At 45.3% G+C, this 23,944-nt stretch overlaps 1 protein-coding gene across 1 annotated transcript in view; it reads right to left on the reverse strand.

The window, feature by feature from the left end:
• Positions 1-23,944, reverse strand: part of LIN28B (lin-28 homolog B) — a 147,286-nt gene that overhangs the window by 123,088 nt on the left and 254 nt on the right. The window contains exon 2 of the mRNA XM_069726651.1: positions 23,286-23,507. Within this exon, the coding sequence (XP_069582752.1) occupies positions 23,286-23,507 (222 nt within the window). The remainder of the gene's footprint in view (positions 1-23,285; positions 23,508-23,944) is intronic.

Consider the following 23,944-nt stretch of genomic DNA (forward strand, 5'->3'; position numbering starts at 1 on the left):
GGCACAAGGCACCGTGACCACCAGCCCACATACGGCACAAGGCACCGGGGCCACCAGCCCACATACGGCACAAGGCACGGGGACCACCAGCCCACATACGGCACAAGGCACGTTGACCACCAGCCCACATACGGCACAAGGCACGGGGACCACCAGCCCACATACCGCACAGGGCACCGGGACCACCAGCCCACATACGGCACAAGGCACGGGGACCACCAGCCCACATACGGCACAAGGCACGGGGACCACCAGCCAACATACCGCACAGGGCACCGGGACCACCAGCCCACATACGGCACAAGGCACGGGGACCACCAGCCCACATATGGCACAAGGCACGTTGACCACCAGCCCACATACGGCACAGGGCACGGGGACCACCAGCCCACATACGGCACAGGGCACCGGGACCACCAGCCCACATACGGCACAAGGCACCGGGACCACCAGCCCACATACCGCACAGGGCACCGGGACCACCAGCCCACATACCGCACCGGGGCCACCAGCCCACATACCGCACAGGGCACCGGGACCACCAGCCCACATACGGCACAAGGCACCGGGGCCACCAGCCCACATACGGCACAAGGCACGGGGACCACCAGCCCACATACGGCACAAGGCACGTTGACCACCAGCCCACATACGGCACAAGGCATCGGGACCACCAGCCCACATATGGCACAAGGCACGGGGACCACCAGCCCACATACCGCACCGGGACCACCAGCCCACATACGGCACAAGGCACGGGGACCACCAGCCCACATACGGCACAAGGCACGGGGACCACCAGCCAACATACCGCACAGGGCACCGGGACCACCAGCCCACATATGGCACAAGGCACGTTGACCACCAGCCCACATACGGCACAAGGCACGGGGACCACCAGCCCACATATGGCACAAGGCACGTTGACCACCAGCCCACATACGGCACAGGGCACGGGGACCACCAGCCCACATACCGCACAGGGCACCGGGACCACCAGCCCACATACCGCACAGGGCACCGGGACCACCAGCCCACATACCGCACCGGGACCACCAGCCCACATACCGCACAGGGCACCGGGACCACCAGCCCACATACAGCACAAGGCACGGGGACCACCAGCCCACATACGGCACAAGGCACGGGGACCACCAGCCCACATACCGCACAGGGCACCGGGACCACCAGCCCACATACCGCACCGGGACCACCAGCCCACATACGGCACAAGGCACGGGGACCACCAGCCCACATACGGCACAAGGCACGGGGACCACCAGCCCACATACCGCACAGGGCACCGGGACCACCAGCCCACATACGGCACCGGGACCACCAGCCCACATACGGCACAAGGCACCGGGACCACCAGCCCTGGGCGAATGGCAGGCTATGAATGGAGCCAGCCTGTCAGCAGCACACCCCTGCCCCCGGATCGCACAGCCCTGCCCCCAGCACAGGAGCCAGCGATCGATTCCCATTGATGAGCCCACACCACTTCCATTCAGCTGCCCGGGGGCCACCAGCCGCACAGCCGGAGGATCAATAGCGGCGCCGCACACGGCCGGGCAGCTACTGGCGAGCACTTACTTACTGCCGGCCGGGGACGAGAGCTGGAGCTCTACCACGTCTCGGAGGAGGGGGCGCTGGCACGGTGCGCATGTGTCTAGTCACATCTTCCTTGGGTGGGAGTCAGGAGAGCGGCACCCCAGCCCAGCACGCAATGGACAGGGCAGCGGCGGAGCGGTGCATGTGTTATCACAATGTGCACATTAAAGGGGATGGATTTCTGGGGACGCTTAGGCCCCGCCCGGGACCGCCCCGACCCAGCCCGGACCGCCCGCTCTGGGGCGGGGCCTACACGGATCCACCCCCATTCAGCCCAGGAGTCCCGGGAAATCCGGGACAGTTGGCGAGTGTGTGGGCGCGGAGACAGCAACAACAACGGAGTCCCGGGAGGAAATCCCTGTCCTGGCAGGGCCAGTGTGGGGGAGAGGATGGACCCCAGCCCCCTGCGGCGGGCGGCACTACGGGGGCACACGCTGCGCTGCATGGGTCACTGGGTCCAAACTTATAGATAATAGACCGAGATACCGGGAATTCACCACCATGGACCGATCTGTGACCCGGAGGCAGTTCTGTAGCTCTAATCACATATCAATCACATATCTGTCCGTATAATATCTAATATCAATCTATTATCCAACTATTATCTATCGCTCTCTGTCTAGCCTACATTCCATATCTAGCCTATAACTATTTATCCCATATCTAATATCTATCTATCTCATATCTATCCCATATCTATCTAATATCATATCTATGCCATATTTATCTATCCCATATTTATCTCATATATCCTATCCTATATGTAACTATCCATCCTATAACTATTTATCCCATATCTAGCTATCTAATATTTATCTATCTAATATCTTTCTCATATCTAATATCTATCGTCTATCTAATATCTATCCCATATCTATCTCATATATCTATCCTATATGTAACTATCAATCCTATAATTATCTATCCCATATCTATCTCATATCTATCTATGCTATATCTAACTGTCTATCTCATATCTATTATCTATCACATAGCTATATAATATCTATCACTCACATATCTGCCTATATAATATCTCTCATATCTATCTCATCAATCTATCACATATCTATATGTCATATCTGTCTATCTCATTTTTTTAAATTGTTATTTATATAGCACCATTAATTCCATGGTGCTGTACATTAGACGGGGTTACATCAAAATACAAATATCACTTACAGTAAACAAACTAACAATGACAGACTGATACAGAGGGGAGAGGACCCTGCCCTTGCGGGGTTACATTCTACAGGATTATGGGGAAGGAGACAGTAGGTCGGGGGTTGCAGTAGCTCCGATGGTGTTGAGGTGGCCGTGTGGTCATTACAGGTTGTAAGCTTTTTTTGAAGATGTGGGTTTTCAGGTTCTTTTTGAAGGATTCAAATGTGGTGGATAACTGGACGTGTTGGGGCACAGAATTCCAGATGATGGGGGATATTCGGGAGAAGTCTTGGAGGCGATTGAGTGAGGAGCGAATAAGCGTGGAGGAGATAAGGAGGTCTTGGGAGGACCGGAAATTATTTGAGGGAAGATATTGAGAGATTAGTTTGGAAATATATGCAGGAGAAAGGTTATGGATGGCTTTGTAGGTCAGTGTTAGTAGTTTAAACTGGATACGCTAGGAAATTGGGAGCCAGTGAAGGGATTTGCAAAGAGGGGAAACAGGAGTGTAGCGAGGAGAGAGATTAATTAGTCGGGCAGCAGAGTTAAGGACGGACTGGAGGGGTGCGGGAGTGTTAGCAAGGAGGCCACAGAGGAGGATGTTGCAGTAGTCGAGTAGGGAGATGATTAGGATATGCACAAGCATTTTGGTAGAGTGAGGGTTGAGGAAAGGACGCATTCTGGAAATATTTTTGAGCTGGAGGTGGTGAGAGCTTGGATGTGCAGTTTGAAGACAGGCCAGAGACAAGGATTACTCCGAAGGCAGTGGATTACCGGGACAGGGGAGAGTGAGAATTCATTGTGATTGATAGATCAGGTAGGGAAGGTGTGCAAGATATAAGTAGTTCAGATTTGTCCACATTGAGTTTGAGGAAGCGAGAGGAGAATATGGCTGATAGACACTGGGATTCTGGAAAGCAGAGGTGACATCTGGGCCAGAGAGGTAGATCTGAGTGTCATCAGCATATAGATTGTACTGGAAGCCATAGGACTTTATGAGTTGTCCCAGGCCAAGTGTATAGATTGAGAAGAGAAGGGGTCCTAGGACAGAGCCTTGAGGGACACCAACAGAGAGGGGGCGAGATGAAGAGGTAGTATGGGAGTAGGAAACGCTAAATGTGCAGTTGGTAAGGCATGAGGAGATCCAGGATAAGACAGGTCTTTGACACCAAAGGAAGAGAGGATCTGTAGTAGGAGGCAGTGGTCAACTGTGTCGAAGGCAGAGGACAGGTCTAGAATTAGGAGTATAGAGAATTGTCTGTTAGCTTTGGCTATAAGTAAGTAATTCGTAGGTTTGGTCAGGGCAGTCTCAGTGGAATGGTGGGGACAATCCAGATTATAGGTTGTCGAAGAGCGAGTTAGATGCAAGGTGATAGGAAAGTTCAGCGTGGATGTGCTGCTCCAGGAATTTGTAAGCAAATGGGAACAAAGATATGGGGCGATAGCTGGAAGTCACGTCGCTGCCGCTCTCCGCGTCCTGCCATACTCACTTGTCCTCAGGGTCTCGGCTCGCCTCCTCAGCTGTAGATCTTCGCCAGGCGTCCTCTCCTCAGCGCTCGCTCGGGCGCGCCCGCATGCTAGGCTCAATTCTGCGCGCGCACATTTCTGAACTCCGTCCTGGCTTCTCCTTTCTGTCCTCTCTATCACCTAGGAGGACTTCTACCCAGAAGTACTGCACAGCGCTGGCCTTATTTCCCTGCCCCTTCCTCCCTGCCATGCCTTATGCTCATTTGTGTATACTAGTGTATTTGGCCGCACCCCTTTTCTGCGTACCTTGTTACCTGACTTTGATCTTCCTTTGCTTCCCTTAGATCTTGTCCTTGATCTTCGTCCTGTGAGTCCTCCGGTGTCCTGTCAGCCAGCTCGTGTCCCTCCTCCGTCCTGCCCGTGTTTCCATCCAGTCCTTGATCCTCGTCCTGTATTGGTTCTCCGGTTGCCTGTCCACCTGCTCGTGCCTGCTCCTAGCCCGTGTTCCTATCTTTAGCCTGTCAGTTCCCTCCACTATTCAGTCTGTGTCTCCGTGAGTCGCTCTCCGGTCCATCCCTGTCTCTCAGCTGCCGTGGCGATAGTCTCCCGCGGGTCTGCCCCTAATGCTCCCTGTATAGGGGGTGGTCCATCTGGCCAGCTCGCTCGTGGGAGGATTGTTGTCAAGGTCCAGTGGGTCCACTCCTTTGTGTTCTCAGTAGTGCCCTCTCAGTCCTCCGTAGTCCTCACAGTACCTTGTTACCTGACTTTGATCTTCCTTTGCTTCCCTTAGATCCTGTCCTTGATCTTCGTCCTGTGAGTCCTCCGGTGTCCTGCCAGCCAGCATGTGTCCCTCCTCCGTCCTGCCCGTGTTTCCATCCAGTCCTTGAGCCTCGTGCGGTTTTGTTTCTCCGGTTGCCTGTCCACCTGCTCGCGCCTTCTTCTAGCCCGAGTTCCTATCTTTAGCCTGTCAGTTCCCTCCACTGTTCAGTGTGTGTCTCCGTGAGTCGCTCTCCGATCCATTCCTGTCTCTCAGCTGTTGTGGCGATAGTCTCCCGCGGGTCTGCCCCTAATGCTCCCTGTATAGGGGGTGGTCCATCTGGCCAGCTCGCCCGTGGGAGGATCGTTGTCACAGTCCAGTGGGTCCACTCCTTTGTGTTCTCAGTAGTGCCCTCTCAGTCCTCCGTAGGGTCCTCACACTCGACATAGCGCTTGGGTCAAGAGATAGCTTCTTGAGGATAGGTGTGATTGTGGCATGTTTGAAAGCAGAGGGGAAGGTACCAGAAGTTAGTGATAGACTTAAGAGATGGGTTAGGGATGGGATTAGTGTAGTGGTGAGGTTGGGGCGGAGGTGGGATGGGGTCAAGTGCACAAGTGGTGATGTGTGATTTGAAGAGAAGATGAGCAAGCTGTCCTTCAGTGACTTTGGAGAAGGAAGTTATGGGGTTAGGGCATTGGTCTGGCATACAAAGGGGTTGTGGTCGGACAACAAATACTTGCCTTCTTTGGTCTATCTTATTGTTGAAGTGCGTGGCAAATTCCTCGGCAGAGATTAGGGAAGTCGGAGGGGGCAGTGGTGGGCGAAGAAGGGAGTTAAAAGTGTTGAACAACTGTTTGGGGTTGTGGGATAAGGAAGATACAAGGGATGTAAAGTAGGCCTGTTTAGCAGAGGTGAGAGCTGATTTGAATGCGAGTATTGCTTGTTTGAGTGCAGGGAAATCATCTTGAGAATGCAATTTCTTCCAATGCCGTTCTGCAATTCTGGATACTTGCCAAAGCTTTTTGGAGATGTTATTGTGCCAGGGTTGTCTATTGATTCGTCGCACTCTGCTATGCATGGCAGGGGCGACCGAGTCGATGGCTGATGCAAGAGTGGCAATGTACAAACTAGTGGCCGTGTCTGTGTCATGGAGTGAAACTATGGAGGACAGTGGCCAAATAGAGTCAGAGAGTGTGCAAGTGATGAGAAAGTGAGTAGATGGTGGTCAGATAGAGGGAGAGAGGAGGTTGTGAAGTTAGATGGGAGCAGAAATGGGTGAAGACCAGGTCTAATGTGTGTCCGTCTGTGTGGGTGGCTGAGGAGGACCACTGATTAAGTCCAAAAGATGAAGTCAGGGACAGGAGTTTGGAGGCTGCCAACTGGTGGGTGTCAATGGGGATGTTAAAGTAACCCATGATGGTGGGAATGTCAGCAGAAAGTGAAGAAGCTAGGTGGAGAATTGGTCAATAAAGGCAGTGGTCGGGCCCGGAGGTCGGTATATGACGGCCATTTGGAGGTTGGAGGGAGAGTGGATGCGGACAGAGTGGACTTCAAAAGGGGAGGATAAGGGAGGGAAGAGGTGGGATTTGGTTAAAGGTACAGTTGGAAGAAAGGAGAAGGCCCACTCCTCCACAATGTCTGTTGCCAGGGCGTGGAGTAGGGATGAAGTAGAGGCCGCCGTAACATAGTGCAGCAGGGTGTCAGCCATGTTTTGATAAGGCCCAGGAAGGAAAGATTACGAGAGGTAAAGAGGTCGTGAATCACGTGAAGTTTATTGCAGACGGAGTGGGCATTCCAGAGTGATCCAAAGAGAGGAAGCAGGGTGGTGGGCGCCAAGGGCACAGGTTTGAGGTTGGCAAGATTTTGGGTGTTTATATTGGGTTGGGAACGATAGAAGGGGGTAATATTGGGAGGTATGAGATGTGGGGGGTCCAGGATTGGGAGATATGTCGCCAGCAGTGAGGAGAAGCAGAGAGAGACAGCAGGTGGGAGGAGAGTGGGCGGCTTGCTTTGTGTTTTATTAGGAGAGATCTGAGGTTGAGGAGCAGGTCAGCAGAGGAGGTCAGGTGGGGAAGCAAGAGGGAAGGAAAGATTATTACTTAGAGGGTGCTGGGGTTTGGGGATAGCAAAGGAGAGTTAGGAGTAATGGAGCCAAAACTGTTAGATGGTATGTCAGCATGATGAGAGTAAGTGTGAAGGAAAGAGAAAGAAATTTAGTATATTTAATAACTGTGGTTAGGCGTACCTTCTGTTCACTTCTGGCTCATTTCTGGCATATTTCTGCTGTATCCTTTTAGAGACATCTTTATGGAGACAGACCACGGTCAAGACAGACCTGTTACTCTGAATTTATAACAAGCTAAGTGCATATGAAATAATAATAATTTTTATTTATATAGCGCCAACATATTCCGCTGCACTTTACAATTAAGCAGGGACATGTACAGACAATAAATTCAATACAAGTTAACACAATTTAAACAGTGACATTAGTGAGGTCCCTGCTCGCAAGCTTACAATACACAAGGAAATGGGGGGGACACAATAGGTGAAGAGTGCTTGTTATTTCAGGTCTGGCAATTATGATAAATAGGGATTTTCATATAAAGCTGCATGATCCGGTCATCAGCCCTTGTGTATAAGTGCAATAGTCAAGTATCAAGTGCTGTTATCGTGTGTGTGGAGACAGATGAATAGTAGGGTGTAGATTCATAATAATATTTGGAAGGAGGGAACAGGGCAAAGTTAGTTTACTGAGTAGTTGATGTGGTAGGCTTGTTTGAAGAGATGGGTTTTCAAAGCGCACTTGAATAGGTTGGGGATAGGTATCAGTCTGATCGTCTTGGGAAGTGCATTCCAGAGAGCTGGTGCAGCACAAGAGAAGTCTTGGAGACGGAGGTGTGAGGTTCGGATTATGGGGATGTTAGTCTTAGGTCATTTGTAGAACGGAGGGCACGTGTAGGGCGATAGACGGAGATGAGAGAGGAGAGGAGTGGAGTGTAAAGAGCGGAAACCAGATTGTAAGGGGTCGAGAAGAGAGTTATCCGAGAGATAGCGGATTAGACGGGAGTGGACCAAGCGTTCCAGGAGTTTAGAGATGAAGGAAAGGTTAGAGACAGGTCTGTAGTTAGCAGTGCAGTTCTGATCCAGGGATGGCTTTTTAAGTAAAGGGGTTATGATGGCATGTTTAAATGAGGAGGGAAAGATACCCGAAGAAAGAGAGAGGTTAAATATTTTAGTCAGGTGAGTGGTGACCACTGGTGAGAGAGACTGCAGGAGATGTGAAGGAATGGGGTCACTGTTGCAGGTTGTAGACCAGGTGTGATCAGGTGGGAGGGGCAGCAGGGAGGCTGATCACAGACACCGGAGGGGATTAATTAAAAGTCAGAAGGGAATCAATCTAGCTCATATCTATCTATTATCCATTATCTATCTCATCTATAGATAATAACTATCTATCATATCTATATAATATCTATCACATCTATATAATATCTACAGTATCTATCACATATCAATCTATCTATTTGTTATCTATCTCATATCAATCTGTTATCCATCTATTATCTATCTATCACATATCTATATAATATCTATCTTATCTATCACATATCGTATATCTCTATCTAATATCTATCTATCCAATATCTATCTGTCTTATCCCATATTTAGCTATCTATCTACCGTATATACTAGAGTATAAGCTGAGATTTTCAGCCCAAAAAATGGGCTAAAAGTGCCCCTCTCGGCTTATACTCGAGTCATGGTTGGCGGGGGGGGGGAGAGTGATGACGGTCACATACTCACCTGCTCCTGACGCAGTCCCTGTATATCCCATGGTCTCTGGCGCCGGCAGCTTCTTCCCCTGTTCGGCGGTCACGTGGTACCGCTCATTAAAGTAATGAATATGGACTCCACTCCCATAGGGGTGGAGCCGCATATTCATTACTGTAATGAGCAGTACCAATGGTACCAGGGTGGCACATGTTAAGGAGCTGAAACTCCTAAACCCTTCATCCATTTTTAATGTGGATAGCATCAAATGAAAGCTGAAAGTCTGAACTTGAACTGTGTCTGAATTGTTTTGTTTAAAATTCATTGTGGTAATGTCTATAACCAAAATTAGAAAAATATTGTCTCTGTCCAAATATATATGGACCTAACTGTATCTATCTATCTATCACATATCTATCTAATATCTATATCTATCTATGTATATTATATCTATCACATATCTATCTATCATATCTATAACATATCTCTAACACATATCTATATAATATCTATCACATATCTATATCTCATATCTATCAATCACATATCTACTGTATATAATATCTATCACATATATATCTATATAATATCTATCACATATCTATATTTATGTATCACATTGCTATATCTATACATCCATTCATCCATCAATAGATACGTGATAGATCAGTCGGATCTAACAATGGATATATAGATATGTAATAGATCGATCATAACTAATCTGTCACATATCTATTCAGTGATTGATACGATCGCGCTATCACATATCTATCTAACCATCTATCCTGCTCTATTTCAGTGGTGTGCAGGAAATAAATCCGTGCGCATGCCCCATTCAGTATTTGCAAAACACTAGAGGAAGGTCTGTACAGAATATATAATAATGGTGAAACCTAAAGACAGATTTTTTTAGAATTGTCTTCTCCAGTGTATTTATTATTTTATTTCTTTCAACCTCAAGATGGTTCTCCTTCTGCCCCTCACACCAGTATGTAAATCGAAGGTGCAGATTCAGTAATGCTGGTGGCCTTTGACACTGCGGCTGGGATAGAGAGCATAGAAAAGCTAATTAGCCCATTGCGCTTCTGTTAGCACACAGCCATCTTGACACCCTTTTATCTGTGAATAACATGCACTACAGCGGTTTTGTGTCGGTTGCCAGTCCTGTCGTGTGTAGAGCATTATAAGTAGAACATGACAGACATAAGGCCTCATTCAGGTGTCTTGTACATAAAACAGACTGCTTTTTTATCTGTGTTTTGGATCAGATTTTCATCAGTGTGTCAGTTTTTACCATCAATGATTTTCTCAAATGGAAAAATTACAATTGTAAATACTTCTCTTGTATATTACAATGTGGACAGCACACAGATTGTGATGTTTGCCATCAATGATTTATTTTCATAAACCCATAGACGTAAATGGGTAATTTAAATTCTTGACTCAGATCAAAACTGGACATATCTCCTTGATATTATTGGGAACACAGTCCACAAAAACACACAGACATGTGAACAGCCCCATACACTACAGCGGCATGTAAAAGCTTGTCAAAGTTACTGTTATTGTGAAGAGTTAAGCAAGTTGAAGATGGTTTCTAAAAGACCTAAACTTAAAGGTGACACATTTCCTTTGTATTTTACACTAATCACACAAAGTTAGGGATTTTTAGCTTTCTAGTGGGATTTATGGAAAACGTAAAAAATTCACACTACAGTGAAATTTTATCATGAAAGTAGGCAATTTAAGTATAAGGCTGGGTTCACATTATGTTATAGGCGTCCATTAGACGGACTATGTTACACCGCAGCATAACGCGGTGTAACGTAGTCCGTTTACGCCGCCATTAAATCCTATGTCAGACACAATAGGCGTGCGCTAGCGATGTGCTGTCATTGAGTGAGAGACCCTGGGACACGGGCTGCAGCGTTTCCGGGTCCGTCACTGCTAGCGCAGATAGAGCTTCTGCTAGCTCTATCTGCGCTAACGCGATGACATATCGGCACTTGCGTTAACAGCAGCCCGTTAACGCATGTGTTGAACGGGCTGCTGTTAACGCAATGTGAACCTAGCTTAAGCAATCATGGTGATTTTCTCATTTCAAACAACTTATTGAAACTAAAGCCAACAACAGTGGTGGGTATAAGACCCCAAAAAAGTCAGTGGCTCAATAGCTTGTTATGTGTACTTGCTGTTCACAAATCAAATTGTCTGCTGAGCCATGGCATCCCACTCTTCTTGAGCTTCTGGGGTACAGAATAAAAATAAATGGGTTGTGTGTCACTCATCTCAGGGTGTACGAATAGGGTTCCACTGAAATAATAATAGAAAAGAGAATACGGCACTCCAAAAAGGTTTATGTGAAGATAATACATTTTTATTGAATAATACATCCACTATTTCATGTTTTGGCCTTTGTTGGCCTTCAGAACATGATTGCTCAGTATGAACAAAATGGTTTGTGGAAGCAGGAAGATATGTCTGCAGAAAAGTGTAGCATACAGAGAGATAGCGCTAAGGAAAAGCACATTGGTTCAAGTAGAATAGTGCTACGAAATCGTTATGTGTGACAGCGACCAACGATCAGGCCCCTGCTGGGAGATCGTTGGTCGCTGGGAATGATCAGGACCTTTTTTTTGGTCGCTGATCACCCGCTGTCATCGCTGAATCGGCGTGTGTGACGCCGATCCAGCGATGTGTACCCTGGTTACCAGTGAAAATATTGGGTTACTAAGCACAGGGCCGCGCTTAGTAACCCGATATTTACCCTGGTTACCATTGTAAAAGTAAAAAAAAAAAATCACTACATACTCACATTCCGGTGTCTGTCACGTCCCCTGCCTTCAGCTTCCCGCACTGTTTTACGGCCGGCCGGCGCTGACATAGTCAGTGCGGGAAGCTGATGCCGGGGGACCTGACAGACACCGGAAAGTGAGTATGTACTGGGTTTTTTTACATTTACAATGGTAACCAGGGTAAACATCGGGTTACTAAGCGCGGCCCTGCGCTTAGTAACCCGATGTTTACCCTGGTTACACGGGGACTTCGGCATCGTTGGTTGCTGGAGAGCTGTCTGTGTGACAGCTCTCCGGCGACCACACAACGACTTACCAACGATTACGGCCAGGTCGTATCGCTGGTCGTGATTGTTGGTAAATTGTTTAGTGTAACGGTACTCTTAGTTATGGAATCAGTCATTGTTTGTGGACCATTTACACAATACAAGGGATAAATAGTGATATTCACCCCTGACGTCCTATATTTTATATGTCAGACCCAAGGACAGTCATGGAGACAAATATGACTTGACTATAATGGGGGCTGTTTGGTGTCAAAGTGTTCATCGTTTGGCAGATGCCCTAATGGAAAATAAACAGACCTCATGATGAATGCAGAAGTGGTGATGTGTTTCTATTATACTTTTCCTCTGATTGTGTTAAGAATCGAAACGGAGGCACAGATGGTGAAGTGCACATTCGTTTATTGAAATTTTCATGAAACCACAGGACCACTACCCAGGGGGCGTGACTAAGCAAACTTTGTTCTCCCATAGTAAGACCCCTCAAACAGGGTTGGAATGGAAAGTTCAGGAGACGCAGGGTGCTACCTCCAGTTAGACCCCGGGTACGTGGCAGCTGACTGCCAGACTAGCGGGCAGGCAGGTACTGCAAGTAGCGGAGAACCAGGCAGGAGACAAGCAGGTAGCAGACGACAGCTGCCACAGAGAGAAGCAGGTGGTGCAGGCGTAGTCCCAAAAGGTGTGGGAAAGCATGGAAGGAAACAAACCAGAATAATCAAGCAGAGCATAACACGCAGGCACAGGAAACCTGGAAACTAGCAACAGGAAACACTTGTTGCTCAGGCACCTCCCTAAGGGCAGAGTTGTCTGAAACAGTTCGAGACACTCAGCCATTGGCTGAAAGGTATCTTGGAAAATGGCGCTCTGTCTTTTTAAGAGACCGGGAGTGCGCGCGAGCCCTCAGTGGCGTGCTATGAGACCTGCGGAAAGCGCATAACATCCTGGAAGCAATTACAATTGCTCATTTTGCCCTTCTACCCAGCTAATTGTTCCCTTTTTCATTAGGTGTATGACATCACATACTTAATAATTACTAGCTGAATCCTTCTAAGTCATGCCCATGTACATTTGCATCTCATTAACCTACAACTCCCAGTATAGCCTTAACAATGGTAAGGAGATGCTGGGAGTTGTTATCCGTTTCTGTTGAAATCAGCTGACATATGCCAGAAAAGATGTGGGCTCAACGGCAGAGTCCACCCCAAGGGAGAGACCCGACATGGGCCGTACATGTATGGCGAATGCCGTGAAGGGGTTAAAAATAACAGCTATATATGATCCCCATTCTGTTGTATATGTCCCCATCCTGGTATAGATGGCTCCTCCATCCTGGTTTAGTTGCACCCCCCCCCCCCATCCTGCAATAAATGGCCCACCATCAAAGTATTTTTGGCTCCCCATCCTGGTATGTAAGACCCCCATCCTGGCATAGATGACCAGCCCATCCTGGTATATATGATCCCACATCCTGGTATATATGGCCCCCATCATGCCACACACAAAAAAATTCCACTCACATTTCCTGTGCTCCCTCGCAGTCCTGTTCTGATGCCAAGAGCCGCCTTCAGCGTGTAAGCAGTGTGACGTCACTGCCATGCATCTCCACATGCCGAAATAAGCTGCTGGAATATGTGCTGTGAATATTCATTTTCTTTAATAGCGGACAAACAATTGCCCAGCGCTGCAGGAAGCGGAGAGGTAAGCGGGATTATGAGTGTGGGGAGTAGTGAATATTCAATTTCTTTAGTAGCAGGCACACTGTTAGTAGGAGCGGCCGGCTCCTTCCTCCCATGACCCTGCTCCTCCTCTGCCGCTGCCTCCCGTTTTACTCAGTGTCAACTGATCTGAGGTGTGTTCAAATCTGCAACATGTCAACTTCTCTTGATGGTACGCTGAGTTTTATGTGCATAATTTTACTATAAAATTGCATTAGATGCAGAAAATCTGCAGGTAATAAACATACATGCGTATTTACTGCATTTCCACAGCAAAAACACATAAAAAAACATGTAATCCTTTTATTCCACACATGGGTATATCAATAAAGTTTTGTCAAAGCCAAATAACAGGAAGTATTTAAAAAAGGCAGCTTTATTTAACCCCTTAGTGACCGAGCCAATTTTGATCTCGACCACATTTTTAAATTCTGACCAGTGTCACTTTATAAGGTTATAACTCTGGAACTCTTCAAGGGATTCTGACACTAATTTTTCATGACTTATTGTACTTCATGAATGTGGTAAAATTTAGTCCATATGACTTGTGTTTATTTTTGAAAATATCAGAAATTTGGCACAAAAATTTGAAAATGTTGCGATTTTCAAATTTTTCATTCTTATGCTCTTAAATCAGATTTATGTCACACAAAATAGTTAATAAACAACATTTCCCACGTCTACTTTACATCAGCACAATTTGTGTAACATAACTTATTTTGTTAGGAAGTTATAAAGGGTTTAAAAGTCGACCAGCGATTTCTCATTTTTACAACAAAATTTACAAAACCATTTTTTTTTAGGGACCATCTCACATTTAAACCAGGGGCTTCCTATATGAGAGAAAATACCCAAAAGTGACACCATTCTAAAAACAGCACCCCCCAAGGTACTCAAAACCACATTCAAGAAGTTTATTAACTTTTCTGGTGCTTCACAGGAGCTATAGCAATGTGGAAAGAAAAAGTGTACATTTAACTTTTCTTCACAAAAATTTTACTTTGTTGTTTTCACAAGGGTAACGAGAAAATGGACAACAAAGTTTGTTGTGAAATTTCCCCTTAGTATGCAGATACTCCACATGGGGGGGAATCCACTGTTTGGGTGCAGGGCAGGGCTCGGAAGGGAAGGAGTGACTTTTGACTTTTTAAACGCAAAAACGTCTGAAATTGTGAGCAGACGCCATGTTGCATTTTGAGAGCCCCTGATGTGCCTAAACAGTAGAAATCCCCCACAAGTGACACCATTTTGGAAACTAGACCCCTTAGGGATCTTATCTAGATGTTTCATGAGTACCTTGAACCCCCAGGTGCTTAACAGAAGTTTATAATGTAGAGCTGTTAAAAAAAAAATCACATTCTACCATTTTCACAAGGGTAACAGGAGAAAATGGACCCCAAAATTTGTTGTATATTTTCTACTGAGTATGCTACTACCCCATATGTCGGGGAATAATACTATTTGGGCTCATGCCAGGCCTCGAAAGGGGAGGAGCACCATTTGACTTTTTGAAAGCAAAATTGTCTGGAATCAAGAGTGGATGCCATGTCACGTATGGAGAACCCCTGATATGTTTAAACAGTGGAAATCTCCCACAAGTGACCTCATTTTGGAAACTATTCCCCTTAGGAGGGAACTTATCTAGTTGTGTCATAAGCACCTTGAACCCCCCGGTGATTCACAACGTGGACTGAAAATAAAAATCACATTTTACCCACAAAAATGTACTTTTGGTCCCAAATTTTTTATTTTCTCAAGGGCAACAGGAGAAAAAAAAATTGTTGTGCAATATCTCTTCAGTACGCAGATACCCCATATGTGGAGTAAAACCACTGTTTGAGTGCACAGCAGGGCTTGGAAGGAAGGAGTGATGTTTTGGAATGCAGACTTTGATGGAATGGTCTGCGGACGTCATGTCACGTTTGTAGGGCCCCTGATATGCCTAGGCAGTTAAAACACTCACACAAGTGACTCCATTTTGGAAACTACACCCCTCAAGGATTTTATCCAGGGGTGCAGTGAGCATTTTTAACCCACAAATACTACACAGAATTTGATAACATTAGGTAGTCATATTGAAAATTTTCATTTTTTCATGAAAATGTTTTCGCTCCAAATTTGTAATTTTGACAATGGATAATAGGAGAAAATGGACACCATAATTTCTTATACAATTTCTCCCGAATGCAACTATACTCCATATCCGGTCAAAAACTTCTGCTTGAGCACATGGCTGGGCGAGGAATTGAAAGAGCGTTATTTGCCTGGGAAAGGTTGTGAATGCTATGTCGCATTTGAAGAGTCCCTGACATGTAAAACCAACAGAACCCCTCCACAATTGACCCAATTTTGGAAACGACCCACTCAAGGAGTTCATCTATGCATTTAGAGAGCATTTTGAACCCATAGGTACCTCACAGAATTTTATGACATTGAGATGTGGAATTAAGAGATTTTAGTGGCAAAAATGTAATTTTTGTATTTGCTTCAAATTTGTCAGTTACAGAAGGTACAATTTCTTGCTCAACTTCTCCCGAATGTGGTGCTGCACCATATGTTGTGAGAAATTACTGTTAGGCCACACGTCATGGCTAAGAAGGAAGGAGAGCTGTTTGACTTTTGGAGCACCGATTTTGTTAGAATAAATAGAAAAAGAGATTGGAGCGCACTTACCCTGGTGTGGTACACATCACTTTATTAGGACATAAAAAACGAACAGCAGGGAGGGACGGGATCAGCTACGGACAACGGCCGTTTCGTGCTTAATGGCACTTCAACCAGGTTGAAGTGCCATTAAGCACGAAACGGCCGTTGTCCGTAGCTGATCCCGTCCCTCCCTGCTGTTCGTTTTTTATGTCCTAATAAAGTGATGTGTACCACACCAGGGTAAGTGCGCTCCAATCTCTTTTTCTATTTTTTCATTGGACTTCATGTGTATTTTCTGGAAGCAGCACCCCTGAAGCTTAGTGGAGAGGATATATACAGCCGCTGCTATATTCACAGGTGCCAGACCGGTAGCTGTATACGGTCAATGGGTTCGACATGTTAGCGGTGCGGATGTGTGTTCCCTTTTTTTATTGGATTTTGTTAGAATAGTTTGCAGTTGACATTTATGGATCCCCGAAGGTGCCACAACAGCAGCAAACCCCCAAAAGTGACCCGATTGCAGAAACTGCACCTTTCAATCTACGGCTGCAATGGCCATTTTGTAACATCTATGCTGTGCTTTATTCTGGAGAATTGCAAATCTGCCAGTTTAGTACCCTTACATTGTGCCCCCATACAGTGTGTAGCTCCAAATTGTGCCCAGCTTGTGCTTCTGGCAATACGCACTCGTAAATTAAGTGCCTTCTCCATTACAGTAATGCCAAACGTGGTCGCTTGCTGTGGTTTAGGCACAGTGGGGCTCAGAAGGGGGCCATTTGGATTTGGGAGCGCAGAATTCACTGGATTTTATTTGAGGGAGCATGAGCCATGTCTCTTTTCCAGAGTCTTTGTCCTACCAGTAACATGGGAACCCCCTATAGTTCCAGTGAGAGATGACAGACCTGAGTGGGGGCTGGTTTTGCGTGGGATAAATTAGGGGTTTTATTGGTAACTGTAACAACTCTGCCGGCATCACTGCATGGCCTCCCATCCCTCACACACCATCTTACTGCTCCATGTCATGTTGTGTTCTGTCTGTTGCCAGCTTCATGTTCTGTGCCTCTACTCTCTGATTGCTTCCTGGCTGTGTCCATAGGGGGCGGCACCAGAACTCTCTGGTTCTTATGGAATCAGGGTGCACCTGTCTAATGTGTTCCTGACCAATTACCAAGAGCCCTCCAGTATTTAGGGCAGCTCCACCCTGTGGACTGGGCCTGTGCAATGTGTTAACCTAGTGTTTTGCTTCTAAGCTGCCAGGCCTTGCTCTGTGTTTTGCCTTCTCTGGAGGCTTTTTTCTTGCCTTTATCTTGTTTGTCTGTCCTCCAGGAGGCTGTATATCCTGCTCTGTGTCCTTGTTCTAGCCTTGCCTTGATCTTGTTTGTCCACCCTTCAGGAGGCAGAATATCCTGGTCCCTGTGTCTTTGTTCTCGTACCTTGCCTTGTTCTATTACCTTGTCTGAACTTTGTCCTACCTCTGTCTCCTTGTCTGTGGCTTCTTTCCCTGCTGTCTTTCCTTGTGTCCTCTGCTTGCTTATGATCCGCACTCTTGCGGCTTTGCCTGCTCTGTACCCTTGTGACTTTGCCTGTGCTCCACTCTCTTGCAGCTTTACCTCTGCTCCGCACTCCTGCGGTTCTGCTCCGCTCCTGCTGCTGCAGAAATCTCTTGCTGCAGCTCCTCTCCGCATTCCTTGCGGTTCCACTCTGCTTAGCTTCTGCTGCTGCAGAAATCTCTTGCTGCAGCTCCTCTCCGCATTCCTTGCAGTTCAGCTCTGCTTAGCTTCTGTTGCTGCTCTATCTCTTACTGCTCTTATCCGCAGCCTTGCAGTTCTCCTGTGTGAACAGGTCCCAACCTGTTCCTTCATACTTCATTCCTTCCTGCTTGTATCCATACCTGCACCTCCTGTATGAACAGGTTCCAACCTGTTGCTTCATTCCTTGCTGCTTGTTTCCTTACCTGCACCTCCTGTGTGAACAGGTTCCAACCCGTTCCTTCATACGTCATTCCTTCCTGCTTGTTTCCTTTCCTTCTTCTGTGTGAACAGGTCCCAACCTCTTCTTTCATGCTTCATTCCTTCCTGCTTGCTTCCTTACCTGCACCTCCTGTGTGAACAGGTCCCTATCAGTTCCTTCAGACTCCACACCAACCCGCCCTGTGTCTCGGCCGTGCCTGCCTGCCCTGTGTCTTGGCCGTGCCTGCCTGCCCTATGTCTCGGCTGTGCCTGCCTACTCATCTGAGTTTCAGCCGTTCTCATCTGCCAGTCCTGCCTGTCGCCTGCACCTGTCCTCGTGTTCCTGTTTCCCAAGTGAGATCAACAGCCAGACACCACCCTGGAGTCGCACCTGGCAGCTGCCTGCCGCACAAGTCTGACCTCACCATCAGAGGCTCCAGAGAAGACCAAGGCAGCTACCCTAGTCACGCCCCTTCCAGGGTAGTCTGGTTTGTGGCACAGTGGGGCCACAAACCCCCTGGCTCACACCCACCAGTCAGCGCGTGAGCGTGACAGTAACATTTTGGGGGATTAATAATATTATTCGATCGCTTCCAGAATAAGCCTCAGATCACATTCTTGTGTTCTATTCTGAGCACTTACATGGTGGTTTCCGTTTAAATCCCACAAAACTGCGATTTAGATAAAACCCCCTAGGGAACTATCAACCATGAGGCAGATGGAGACACTTCGTGCTCAGGCGGTCTCCATCTTTTTAGGCATTCACAGATCTGTGGTTACCCACACTTGTGCTCTAAAAATATACCTAAAATGATGGGACACTGCTGGAACACAGATCAGTCCAAAATGACTCCATCTGCCTCATAAGTTAGTGGTTCCGTCTGGATTTTGTCTGAATCGCGGTTTTGGGGAATTTACATGGAAAACCTGAAGAAAGCGATCAGTGGACAGTGCAGGATAAATGTGAGCAGAGCCTTATTCCGATTATTGGGAGGTAGAATGAACAAATAGCAGTACAAGAATAGTTCTTTTTTGTTTTTTTGCGCTGTTCACCGTGCGGTATAAGTGCTGAGGCAAATTTATTCTTCAGGTCAGCGATACCAGATTTATATAGTGCTTTTTAGGTTTTGCTGCTATCACAAAATAAAAAAGCTTTTTTATAAAAAGTAGAAGGTTTTGTCGCTATATTTTGAGAGCTGTAACTTTTTTATTTTTTGGCGAACAGAGCTGTATGAGGGTTTATATTTTGTGGGACGCGTTGGAGATTTTTTTGGTACCAGCTTGGGGTTAATAATATTTTTTGCTGTTTTTTTTTTTCAAAATTTTCAGCCACAGAATGAACAAAAGCCAGCCTTTCAGATTTATTTTATTTTATTGGTTTGCGCCGTTCACCATGCGGTAAATGTGATAAGACAGATTTGTTTGTTGGGTCAGTACGATTATAGTTATACCGGATTTATATAGTTTTTCACACTATTTTTACACACTAAAAACAATATTTTAGCAAAATGAATTTGTTTTTGCATTGTCCTATTCTGAGAGCTGTAACTTTTTTATTTTTTTCCGAGTGGGCCATATTAGGGCTTGTTTTTTGCAGGATGGTTTGACGTTTTAATTTCTATCGTTTTTTTTTCATTTGTCTTTTTTATCTTATTATTTACTTTTTAGTGAGTCACTATGATGAAAAAGCTGTGACACGAGTCACGACAGAAAATAAGTACACTACTTACTGTAAGTAAAGGGAGGTCAAACAATCCGAGGTCAGGTCCAGTAAATGGCGCAGTACGACAAAGGGAAGTCAGAGATGATGTCCAATACACGAGCCGAGGTTAGGAAAGCCACAGAGACAAAAAACAGTTTACAGGGAGCAGGCACAAGCAAAGTCAGGTCACAAGCAAAGGGTCTGAGTCCGGGAAGAGAATCAAGTCAAGCTGGGTCAGGCACAGAGCGCAGAGGGATCAATGTTACAGAGGCAACAGCAAGTGTACAATTAAAACTGGGGGGAGGAACTAGCATGCTTAAGTAGAAGCCTGATTAAGGAAAATGAACACAGGCAATTGCAGCACAGACCCAGCACAGACTGAGAGCACTGACACAAAGTAACAAAGCATCTACCGCCACAATAAAAGGCCTCCGGAGTTCGAGTTGCACAAGGACAGGAGCAGACATAAAACATTTCTTCAAATTTTCAAAAGCCCCAAATGCTTTTGGCGACCAAACCTTTAGCTCTGCCCCTTTACAAGTGAGGTCTTTTAAAGACCGTTATTTTAAACAGGAACGGGGAGTGGCGATGGGGGCGTGTTTCGCACCCTCGTACGCCAACTTATTTATGGGCCATTGGGAGCGAGAGTATATGCTAACATATCCATCTGGTGTATTGGGCCCTAATGTATTAAGTTGGATGCGTTTTATAGATGATGTCCTTATAATTTGGCAGGGGACTCGGATTGAATTGGATGGCTTCCTGACATACCTCAACGCAAATGATTGGAACATTAAGTTTACTTTTAAAGTGGAAGAGAAAAAAAATAGATTTCTTGGATTTACAACTATCCGTTGACCAATTGGGTAATATTCATAGCACCATTTATCGTAAAGAAACGAGTACGAACTCTTTACTACATGCAAGATCTTAGAACATGTAAGAGATATACGGGCAGCTAGATTGATTGGATTTGAGGATGTACATAGAGAGGAAGTTGCCAAATTGAAGACGATACCTTCCCACTATCGTGATTTTCATCCCATGGGAACAATTGAAATGCAGGTTAAAGGTATTGATGTGGTCCATTTGGGGACTCGTGGTGGCCATCTCATGAATAGATTGGCGCGGAAGGAGTGTCGTTGGATAACGACGCTCAGAACAATGAAACCCCTTGGTCTAAATGACCAATGGGGTTTCTCCAGCTTTCTATAAATCTCCCTCTCTTGCTGATCATCGACCTCTGTGCCAGTGGTTATATAGTTATGTGGATTATTTATTTGGTTATTTAATACTTGTACTTATGTTTGGTCATATTACTGTATATATTGTTTTTATTCTTTCTTTTTATTTTTATTTATTTTTTTTAATCACTTTATATGTGGGATCTATGTGCCGTTTATTGTATTTCTTTATAACTAATTTTCTGTTTCAGTATTTTAGGCTCGCTATTAGTATAGAATAAGAGTGACCGTTGATTGGACTGTATTAAATAAGAAGATGTAGTCTATCAGAGCGGAAAAATATATTTGGAAAAATCACCATCTTTTTCAAGAATCTCACAGTATCACTGGATTGTGGATATATCATATATTTATTAAATATATATATTTTTGTATGTTTTTTGTATATTATATCATACACACATTTTTTTGGCACCATGGCAATGTATTTTATCTATATTAATATGAGTAACTATATATGAGGATTTTTTGTATGTATGAATGGATATTCTCCGGGAGTGTATTATTTATTTTGGTGCACTTATTCACTTTTATTTATTTTCACATATATGTATATATGTTTTGTGTCCATATATATTGTTCTTGATGTATTTGGCCGCTCTGAACTTATGCGCGTCACCTGTCTTTTAGTCTCTGCATCCGATCACCTTTTTCTGTTTTCCTGTGCCCTCTTCTTTGCCAATACTTCCAATGGCCACTCCAGTGTTGCGCGCTTGGTTTGCCTCCCTGCACTGTGCCTGGTCACGTGCCCTGCCTGTGACGTTGCAGAGGGTGCGACGGCGCCCTCTAGTGACGTTGCCGCAGGGCCGGTGCCATGGTGCCGTGTTTGGCAGCGGTGAATCAAGCGCCGGATTATGCACATGTGAGTGTGAGATTTACCATTGGTTATACTTAATTATGTGTACATATACAATATATATGCGGCCCTAGCCCCCACTCTTTATCACTCCCTGATGAAGCAACATGTGAAACGCGCGTTGGAGTGCAGGGCAGCACCACGTGGGAAATGAATTTGGGTTAGTATATGGAGACTTCTCCTTTTACTATGTGCTGGTTACCGTCCTATTAGGGAATACTATAGGTAATGTCACTAGGTGCACTTTATTCAGAGGTTATATATACCCTATTACTTATGCACTTTATGTAATACTACCTGGATTGGATTAAATATTTATAGGCACTTTGTTTATTTATTTGTTTAGATTTATGAAATTTGGTATATATTTCCCCTTATATGGAAGTAGGAATTGTATAACATATGGTATATTCTTGATTGATGATTCAGATTATGAGTGGTGCTCTGCTCCCCCTGGTTTTTAATTTGTCGATTATGTTTTTTATCATGTTTCTGTGTTAGTCTGGATTGGTGTCTCTAATAAAATTATTGATATTTGTACATTATGGTTTTTGGATTCGTTACTTATTATCTTTTCAAGTGGTTCTTTTTTATTCATGTTTAGTTGTCTGCTTGGGTCTTACTTTGGAAGTTATTTGATAGGTTCATTTTGCTCCTATTCTTTTTGGGTTGAGGTCTGTAAGAGGCTTGATCATCTGAAAAAATCCTCTAATAAATTTTCTGTAATAATTTGCGAACCCTAAAAAGCACTGCATAGCCTTAAGGTCGCTGGGTTGAACCCAATCAATGATGGCCTGAACTTTCCCAGGATCCATCTTAAACTCGGAGGCTGACACAATGAAACCCAAAAATGATATTTCTTGAACAGAAAAGGTACATTTTTCAATTTTAGTGAACAACCAATTATCCTTCAACCTTTACAAAACCAAATGGACATGTTTATGATGTGAATCCAGGTCAGGTAAGAAAATCAGAATGTTATCCAAATAAACCACAACAAATCTCCCAATATAATCAGAAAAGATATTCATAAAATTTTGAAAAACTGCGGGTGCAGTCGTAAGACCGAAAGGTATGATGAGATTTTCAAAGAGACCTTCAGACTTTAAAAATGCTGTCTTCCACTCATCCGTATAAGATTATGTGCCCCTCTAAGATCCAGTTTGGAAAACCATTTGGCCCCATAAAGTTGATTGTATAGATTGGGGATAAGTGGAAGTGGATAAGTATTTTTAACCATTATTTTGTTTAATTCTCAGAAATCGAGGCAAGGTTGAAGACCTCCATCTTTCTTTTTAACAAAAAAGAATCTGGCAGCTACCGGCGATGAGGAAATATGACCTTTTCGTAAACTCTCGCTAATATACACTTTCATGGCTGACTGCTCAGGGCCAGACAATTTATACAAGTGAGCCTTGGGTAATTTGGCATTAGGAATTAGGTTAATTGCGCAGTCATAGGGGCAGTGAGGAGGTAATAGCTCAGACTCTTTTTCCAAAAAAAATCTCCGAAGTCTTTCAGGTATTCTGGAAGACCCTCCAGACTAACGGAGCAAACATGCACAGGTTTAAGACATTTTCAATACAATAAGGACCCCATTTGACAATATCTCTCCGATTCCAGTCAATAATCGGATTATGCATGAGCAACCAAGGTATACCCAATATAATTCCAGCAGGTAAATTGTCCGAAACATAGCAGGAGATAAATTCCATATGAAGAGACCCCACCTTGAGTGTGAACTCCACCGTAACTGACCCAACCAGATGGCCACAATTTGAATAGGGCTTTCTAGCTTCACTGTCCCTAATCCTAACTTCAGAACAAGTCCCGCATCTATAAAATTAGCAGCAGATCGGCAGTCAATGAAGGCAAATGTGAACAGACACTGATCTTGAAAAAGTTCAACATTCAACAACACCTTATCAGAGGATTAAAAGGGTACCTGTAAGTCTGAGTGACCTCCTCGTAAATCACCCA

The sequence above is a fragment of the Ranitomeya imitator genome, chromosome 5, assembly GCF_032444005.1.
Source record: "Ranitomeya imitator isolate aRanImi1 chromosome 5, aRanImi1.pri, whole genome shotgun sequence".
Classification (NCBI taxonomy): Eukaryota; Metazoa; Chordata; class Amphibia; order Anura; family Dendrobatidae; genus Ranitomeya; species Ranitomeya imitator.